The following is a 9,375-nucleotide window of genomic DNA, read 5'->3' as shown; positions in this document are numbered from 1 at the left end:
GGTCTTTGGGGATCTAGGCCTGGTAGTGAGGTCCAGAAAGGTGAGGATGGGGAAGTTATGGGGCACACAAAGCTGAGGATGTAGGTCATAGGGCATGAGAAGCTGAGGAGAGACACCCTAGCTATAGAGCCTGAGATCTGAGATCATTAAGCACCCACCCAGTTTCCCAAATAAACAGAATAACCTGCCAGTCCATGGAACTAACCTGGAGTTCTGGGGGGCCTTGCTGCCATACTGAGGCAGCGACCACTGGGCCCAGCAGCCCAGACCAGCAGGAGCCACCAGGGAGCCTCTCAGAAAGAACACATTATTCAGGCTGAGGAGATGCACAGTGTAGCTTTTGGCACATTGTATGAAAAATTGAGACACTAAGTATATTTTGAACAAATTCCTGAAGACTCAAGTGACCTAGAAACAACTTTGTAGGCACAGATCTCATAAGCATCTCAACTCTCATAACTTCTAGGAAAAGAAGACTGACTTGCTTCATGAAGAAGGCCAAAGGAAACATTTATCTCATGTTTGGGAAAATTCAATGTCAAGCAGAGACATGCCCTGCCTCTGAGTGAAAAACCAGGCATACTGGGGTGGAATCTCACCAATGCAGTGCCTGCCCCAATCCTCGTGATCTCTCCTGCTTCATTCAGATGCCATTAGATTGCCTCATTGCCACCGTATAAAAGGGCTTCCCAATGTCCAGCTCCTCAGATCCTTGGCCTCTGCCTGTCTTGCTCCTGTCAGCAAAGAGGGTAAGTCTATGCCTGGGTGAGGGACATAACAAGGAAGGAGAGGTGACACTGGGGTGAGATGAGGGTGGTCAAGACTAGTCATGAGGGCAGCTGCAGAAGGAGCTGGGGCAGAGCTGGTGGGCAGTGAGAAGGCTGGAGCCTGAGGGGGAGAAGCAGAGGTACAGAACCAGAGGTGAGCTTTTGGTCCTGTGTGGGAAGACGTCTTCAGAGAACCGCCACCCTCTCTCTCCCTGCATGTAGTTTTGCAGTCCTCTCATGGGTCCACTTATGGGGTGAAGTGATAGTCCAGCCAGCCTGAAGAGCAAATGGTGGAAACTTGATCTCTGGCCTTGTCAGGCTCTGTGGGGCTTAGCTTCAGACTCACATTGGCTCCAGGTCTACTGACAAGAACTTGCTTTCCTGGGGTACTGCCTGGTGTGGCAGGAGGGAATAGGGAAGTCAGTTGTGAGAGAATTGGTGACAAGGGGAAATCAGCTGGGAAATAATTTTCCAAGGAGAATCTGCAATACAGGCACCAAAGTGAGTAAGAAGAGAGGAGGCTTGGAGAATTGGGTGGAAATAGACATCACTCCTTCCAGCCCTTCATTTTCCATTGTGGAAACTGAGGTACACAGCCAGGCACAGGCACAAGATCCAAGCAAGATCCCTGGATCTGAGTCCACCTTATGTCAGGTCTGAGTGCCTGTGACCTTCTCAAAAAGGTTCCTGCTTACAGATCATTCTATTCACATGGGATGCTGGGGGTTTCCCTGGAAACCTTCTTAGTTCTGATGAGACCTTTCTTTTCAGATTTTACAAAGCCACAGGAAGATGTGTGACCAGCAGAAGCAGCCCCAGTTCCCCCCATCTTGTGTGAAAGGTTCGGGATTGGGAGCTGTGCAGAGTACCAAATGTACCTCTGTGAAATGCCCAGCTCCATCCCAGACTCAAACCTGTGTGAAATGCCCAGCTCCATGCCCAACTCAAACCTATGTGAAATGTGTAACTCCTTGCCAGACCCAAACCTATGTGAAATGCCCTGCTCCATGCCCAACTCAAACCTATGTGAAATGCCAAGTGCCATGCCAGACTCAAACCTACGTGAAATATGCAACTCCTTGCCAGATGTATGTGAAATACCCAGCTCCATCACAGACAACTTATGTGAAATGCCCACCTCCTTGTCAGACATATGTGAAGTGCCCAGCTCCATGCCAGACAACCTACGTGAAGTGCCCAGCCCCCTGCCAGACCCAGACATGCTATGGCCAGGGCCCTTCTCCCAACCAGACCTACTACATTCAGCCTACTGCAAGTAGCTCGACCACCTCATGCTGTGTACCTGATCCATGCTCTGCACCCTGTTCCACCAGCTACTGCTCTCTGGCTCCCCGGACCTTCGGGGTGAGTCCCCTGAGACGCTGGGTCCAACGGCCCCAAGACTGCAACTCAGGATCATCTAGCTGCTGTGAAGATTCTGGGTGCTGCAGCTGTGGGGGCTGTGGCTCTGGGTGCTGCTGTTTGGGAATTATCCCCATGAGGTCCCGAGGTCCTGCATGCTGTGATTGTGAGGATGACTGCTGCTGTTAAATACAGAACAGCCCTGCTCTACCTTCTGGAACATCCACCAGCCTCTGGCCCCCTCCCTGTATTCCCAGTGATGTAGAATCTCATTGCTTCACTGTGTGCTTTGCTTCTCTGTGAAGGCAGCCTGCCAGAGTTAGCGCGCTCCCCAGACTTTGGCAAGAATAAAGCTCTGAATGCAATTCATAGTGATGTCCTGTCTATTTGGTCCATATTTATGCTTTTCTATCAGAAACTCTTCCTGTCTTCCTCTTGCTTCTCAATAAGAGGAAAGGTCCGCATGGACATGAACAAGCAGACCAAGCTGGTACTACCCCAGCCTGGGATCCCTGAGCATTCTAGAATGCTGCTAATAAACTTCCCCATGCAAGTTAGCTGGAGATTTTGAGGTCAGGAGATGCCTTTTTCCTGCGCTCCTTCCGATGAGTGTAAGGAGAGGGTTTCGCTGTGCTGAGGCCCTCATGGTAGCATGACTGCTGTATGTGAACTCAGGGTTCAGCTTCCTGGATGTTGTAGGGTCTGTGAAATCAGATCTGTTTAGGAGCCTCATGATGATGCCCCTGTTTGTGTGGGAGTGGCTCTATGGAATCATTTTCTCATCTGATGAGTTTGCCCCCCTGAAGCTCCAAAGTAAAGACCTGATGGAAAGGGTGAGGACTCACCTGAGTCCAGGTGGAAATTCCCCATGTTAGCCAGGGAGACAGCCCTAGTAGTGAGTGAGAGGTTGCCAAGAGGAAGATGAACCTCTTAGCATAAACATCTGAGTCTGGGCCAGACACCCTCCCTCATTAGCCCTTCCTCTTCCATTACTTTGTTAACCCCGGGGGTTTAGGTAGATTTTTCTAGCTAGAGACTGTAAACCCACACAGTAAAAAAGAAATAAGTAGGGGGTACATGCTGTTCAAAGCAGCCCCACAAGCCCTGGTGCATGAGCAGAGGAGGCAGCATGTTTGGCAAATATGTAAATGGACATTCCAACAAGAACTGGGGACCTTGAGTTGTTTCTAGGCAACGTCTTTCAGGTTACCCTGCGTCACTTGTGGAGTGTCATCTGGACTACTGTGCTGCCTTTGAACATTTAAGTCACCCATGATCCCCCAAATCACACTCTATCCCTCCAGCTAAACCCATTGCAGCCAGGTCACTGGGCACCATGCTGTCCTCTTGTACCACCAAGTGGCTCCAGCAATGTTGGAAATCTATGTGCTGCTTCTTCCGTAATGAATGTGGGCATGAAATGCTTTTATATTTATTAATTAAAAATTAGGTAAGTAGCATGAGCTATGTAAACATTCAAATAGTACAGTTGATGTTTGAACAATGCAGGGCTTGGGGGCACCAATCTCTCCCACAGTCTAAAATCCACCCTTTTGAGACTACTGTTGACCAGAAACCTTACTGATAACATAATCAACTAACACATATTTTGTATGCTATGTGTATTCTATACTGTATTCTTATAATGAAGTGAGCTAGAGAAAAGAAAGTATTATTAAGAAAATCATAAGATGGAGGAAATACATTTACAATACTGTACTTATTGAAAAAAAAGCACATATAATTGTACCTGTGCTGTTCAAATCCATGTTGTTCAAGGGTCAACTGCATGACATTTACAGACAAAAATTAAGTTACTTTTTAATTTCCAATTCCACACCCTTTTCCAGGGATGACCATACTGAGTTTGGATTATATCTTTGTCTAACCCCCAGTGGCCCAATGTTTGTAGAGAATAGATGGCATCTTAAAAGCCCAGCCCAGTACTGATGTGTCAGAAAGCATTGTAAGGAATCCATTTCATAAATCATAATATACTTCTAAAATTCCTATCTTCAATTCTCGCATATCTTGAACACGGACACTCTAATATCCTTCAGTAAAAGCCCCCAAGTTCTCTCTAACATCCAGACAGTGTGGTTTCTTTTTCTCTTTCTCCCTTGCCACCCCTACTTCCCACCTGACTCAAGTCTGGTCCTGGTTGTGTAGCCTGAACCTCCCTGGATGCTTTGCTAGTTCTCTCTATCCTTTACTCAATCCTGGGATTCTCCTTTCCAGAGGAACTCACCCAGGAACAAAAACCTCCCCCTTTTCCCAGCTGTTCTAGCTCTAACCCATTCTTGTTTTTGAACAGGGAAGAGAGAAGAGACTATAAAGCTTAAAAGGTAAACACATAGTTCTCTTGGTAGGGAGTTTAAGTAAAAGAAATGTAGGAGAAAGCAAACACATGCATTAGTAAATCTCAACCCATTGCATATTCTGAAGATTCCCCTCTCCCTTTTTATTGTATAAAACCACAATATGTATTGCTCTATGATGACCTGTTTTCATTTAATAGTGAATATTCAACATCAGTTTTGGTTAGTGCATATATTTGTATCTTTTTCTTTTTGTTGTTTGCTTTCTGACATTTCTGCTGTGTGGCTAGTCAGTGATATATTTAACCATCCCTTTATTGCCCTTTATGGCATATATTTTGATTTTTCACTCTCTTTCTTTTTCTCTCCTTCTGTCTTTCTTTCTCTTGGTTTCTGCCTCTCTCTGTTGGTCTCTCATTATTATATGAGTTGCTGTTAAGGTCTTTGTAAATATCTGAAATGTTTTATATTGAAATATAACACATAGAAAAGTACACAAATGGTTAAGTTCATCATTCAACGAACACTTCTGTATGACTACCACTTAGACCCCAGAAAGTTAAGTCATGTTGAAAGCAAATAAATCAAAGTCCCTGATCTCCACAAAGCAGGGGACTAAGTTTGGAGGCATAAGTTGGAACAAAACAGAAATATCCTTCTATAACTCCAGAAGATTTGGAAGAGTGCTGCTTGTGCCAGGGGTGTTTATGTAGGAAAGACTATATTAGGAGAAGGAGCCAAAGGAAATCAGGCTTTCAAGACACCCCAGGTGTGCAGCTAGGAGCACCTCCCAAAGAACCTTAACACATGGTGCTGGACTCCCCTCCCCTTACACAGCCCTCAGGAGACTGAGAAACCAGATGCCAGGACCTGAGAAGCTTCCATGAGTTTGGCCAGTCTGGAAGGTTAGAAGTAACTTTTGTATCTGATTTTCATTCATTCATCTAATAGTTACTAAACATCTATTTTGTTCCAGGCACCATCTCTACGGAGTTTAAAGCAGAGAGAGAGAATAAATGATAAAATCCCAATAAATAAATGTAAAAGTGCACAGTTATGAAGGGTACTGGGTGCCCTGACATCCTGCAATATACCCATTTTACCTGGTCAGGGAGATCAGAAAGGACTTCTCTGAGAAAGTCCCAATCAATCAATCAATCTCAAGGTTGAGTAGGAGTTAATTATAGAGCAGCAAGGGAAGTCCTTTCCAGGCAGAGGCAGAACCACAGCCAGGGACTCTGTGGACGAGGGGGCCTGGCAGGAGTAAGGAACTGAAGGGAGAGAGTGCAGTGAGATAGAAGGGCAGGAATGCCTGATGGGTGTTGCTACTGGTGGGGATGGATAGTGTTGTTGAAGATATCCATTCAGCTAAAGGGAGCTGTTGTGAGGTTTCAAGGAGGCAGGTGGCAGATACTATATTATTTGTGCCTCTTAAATTTTATTTTTCTCTGCAAAAATAAATTCATATTTTTAGAACATATAAAGGATAATCTAAAACAACTGTCCAGTAGCATTAATTTACCTGATTCTTTCTTACCCTGTCCTGCGTAGCTGCCTTCTGTGTCTAGCTTGTACAGCTATCATATGGCAGCTTGGGCCACTCTGTGAGTAAGACAGCTTTCCAGGGCCAGCATCAGGTGGTCTTTGCTCACAGCTGGTGGTCTCATCTCTAAAACTGATGGGTTAGAAAAGCACAGAATATTCAGTTTCAGGACATTTTAAGGCTAATCAAAAGTTCTACTGTGTTGTTTTTTATAGTTAAAAAAATCTCAACGTGTCATTTTTCATGTAAAATAATCCAGATTTCCTGACTCCTGGCCCCTCTACACTACCTATAGAGAACTTATTGGGAATGAGTTAAAGAGAATGGCAAGGCCAGAACATGAAGTAAACCCCTGGGAGATTGGGGACAGTGTCCTTGGAAGTGCTGAGGTGCTGCTCTCCTGGGCTCTTCCGTGAGTCTGCTTTCTCACAGTTTTTCTGGAATAGAAAAATCTACTGAGTTGAATCATAATCTCACTTCCCTGTGTAGAATAGTTTTTAATAACGTTTTCCTCTCAGGAAAATGTCTATGCCAAAATTATTCACAAGTAAGGCTAATACATACAGATAGACTTCATAATATTTCCAAATTTAAGAAATAAACATATAGTCAAACACATTAAAGTTCTTTATTTTAAAATACATTATACATGTACTGTCTATGAATGTATAACTAATATGATTAAATACCCATAAGAGAAAGGACTCACAGGGTAAATGAAGCAGAAGAATGAATTAGTGAATTGGAAGATGGGATGATAGAAAAGAAGGAAAAAATGGAAACTTGGCTCAAAAAAATCCAATCTCAAGAATGTAGATTATGAGAGATTACTGACTCAATGAAACATTCCAATGTCAGAAATATTGGCATTCCCAAGAAGGTGGGGAAAGAGAGAGGTCTAGAAGAGATATTTGAACAAATTGTAGCTGAGAACTTCCCTAATCTGGCAAAGGAAACAAGCATGCGTGTCCAACAGGCAGAGAGGAAGCCTCCCAAGGTCAATGAGAACAGACCTACACCACGTCACCTGATAGTGCAATTCACAAATATTAGATCAAAGGATACAATTTTGAAAGTGGCCAAGGGGAAGAGAATCCTCAAGTACAGAAGGAGGAACATCAGAATAACGTCAGACCTGTCCACAGAGACCTGGCAAGCCAGGAAAGGTTGGCAAGGCTTTTTCAGAGCTCTAACTGAGAAGAACATGCAGCCAAGGATCCTTTATCCAGCAAGGCTGTCATTCAGAATTGATGGAGAGAAAAAGGACCTTCCAAGATAGGCAGAAACTGAAAGTATATGTGTCCACCAAGCCAGCCCTACAAGAAATATTAAGGGGGGTTCTATAAAAGTAAAAAGACCCCAAGAGCGATACAGAACAGAAATTTACAGTCTATAGAAAAAAATACTTCAAGGGCAACATGACATCATTAAAATTATATCTCTTGATAATCACTCTTAATATGAATGGCCTAAATGCTCCCATAAAACACCACAGGGTTGCAGATTAGATAAAAAGACATGACCCATCCATATGCTGTCTACAAGATACTCATCTTGAACCTAAAGATACATCCAGACTGAAAATGAAGGGATGGAAAACCATTTTTCATGCCAATGGACCTCAAAAGAAAGCTGGGGTAGCAATTCTCATATCAGACAGATTAGATTTTAAACTAAAGATTGCAGTTAGAGATACAGAAGGACACTATGTTATTCTTAAAGGATGTATCCAACAAGTGGATAAGACAATTATAAATATCTATGCCCCCAACCAGGGAGCAGCTAGATACACAAGCCAACTCTTAACCAGAATAAAGAGACATATAGATAATAATATGTTAATTGTAGGGGACCTTAACACTCCACTCTCAGCAATAGACAGATCACCTAAGCAGAAAATTAAAAAAGAAACAAGAGCTATGAATGACATACTAGACCAGATGGACCTCACAGATATATACAGAACACTACACACCAGAACAACAGAATACCCATTCTTTTCTAATGCACATGGAAGTGTCTGCAGAATACATCATATACTGGGTCACAAAACAGGTCTCAACCAATACCAAAAGACTGAGATTATTCCCTGCATATTCTCAGACCACAGTGCATTGAAACTGGAATGCAATCACAAGGAAAAATTTGGAAGAAACTCAAACACTTGGAAATGAAGAGCCATCCTGCTCCAGAATGATTCGATAAACCAGGAAATCAAAAATGAGATTAAGCAATTTTTGGAAACCAATGAAAATGAAAATATAACGGTCCAAAACCCATGGGACACTGCAAAGGAAGTCCTAAGGGGAAAATACAGAGCCATCCAACCCTCACTCAAAAGAGTAGAAAATTTAAAATGCAGGTTTTTTATTTTCACCTCAAGAAGCTGGAGCTTGAACAGAAGAACAGGCCTAATCCACACAGGAGAAAGCAGTTGATCAAGAATAGAGCAGAGATCAATGAATTAGAAACCAGGAGCACAGTACAACAGATCAACAAAACTAGAAGCTGGTTCTTTGAAAGAATAAATAAGATGAATAAGGCGCTGGCCAGACTTATTAAAAAGAATAGAGAAAGGACCCAAATTAATAAAATTATGAATGAAAGGGGAGAGATCATGACCAACACCAATGAAATAGGAAGGATCATTAAAAACTTTTATCAACAACTTTATGCCAATAAATAAAACAACCTAGAAGAAATGGATGCCTTCCCGTAAACCTATAAACTACGAAGACTGAGACAGGAAGAAATTGATTATTTAAAGAGACCTACTAATCATGAAGAGATTGAAGCAGTGATCAAAAGCCTCCCTAAACACAAGACTCCAAGGCCTGAAGGATTCCCCGGGGAATTCTACCAAACATTCAAAGAAGAAATAACACCTGTTCTCCTGAAGCTGTTTCAAAAAATAGAAACAGAAGTAAAACTACCAAACTCATTCTATGAGGCCAGTATTACCTTGATACCCAAACCAGGCAAAGACCCCATCAAAAAGGAAATTTACAGACCGATATCCCTGATGAATATGGATGTCAAAATTCTCAACAAGATCCTAGCTAATAGGATCCAACAGTACATTAAAAGGATTATCCATCACGACAACATGGGATTCATCCCTGGGATGCAAGGGGGTTCAACATTCGCAAATCGATCAGTGTGATACAACACATTAATAAGAGAAGGGTCAAGAACCATATGATCCTCTCAGTTGATGCAGAAAAAGCATTTGATAAAATATAGCATCCTTTCCTGATTAAAACCCATTAGAGCGTAGGGATAGAGGGTACATTCCTCAATTTCATAAAAACCATCTATGAAAGGCCTACAGTGAATATCATTCTCAATGGGGAAAACCTGGAAGTCTTTCCCATAAGATCAGAAA

At 42.8% G+C, this 9,375-nt stretch overlaps 1 protein-coding gene across 1 annotated transcript; it reads left to right on the top strand.

Moving 5' to 3' along the window:
• The first annotated feature begins 722 nt into the window (after positions 1-722).
• Positions 723-2,484, top strand: KPLCE (KPRP N-terminal and LCE C-terminal like protein). The gene is made up of 2 exons (XM_026486654.3): positions 723-749; positions 1,539-2,484. The coding sequence occupies exon 2, from the start codon at positions 1,560-1,562 to the stop codon at positions 2,316-2,318; it is 759 nt and encodes a 252-aa protein (XP_026342439.2). The 5' UTR covers positions 723-749; positions 1,539-1,559; the 3' UTR covers positions 2,319-2,484.
• The last annotated feature ends 6,891 nt before the right edge of the window (positions 2,485-9,375 follow it).

Source organism: Ursus arctos, unplaced genomic scaffold, assembly GCF_023065955.2.
Source record: "Ursus arctos isolate Adak ecotype North America unplaced genomic scaffold, UrsArc2.0 scaffold_12, whole genome shotgun sequence".
NCBI lineage: Eukaryota > Metazoa > Chordata > Mammalia > Carnivora > Ursidae > Ursus > Ursus arctos.
The sequence above is the reverse complement of the archived record's forward strand: the minus strand, read 5'-3'. Positions and strand labels throughout refer to the sequence as shown.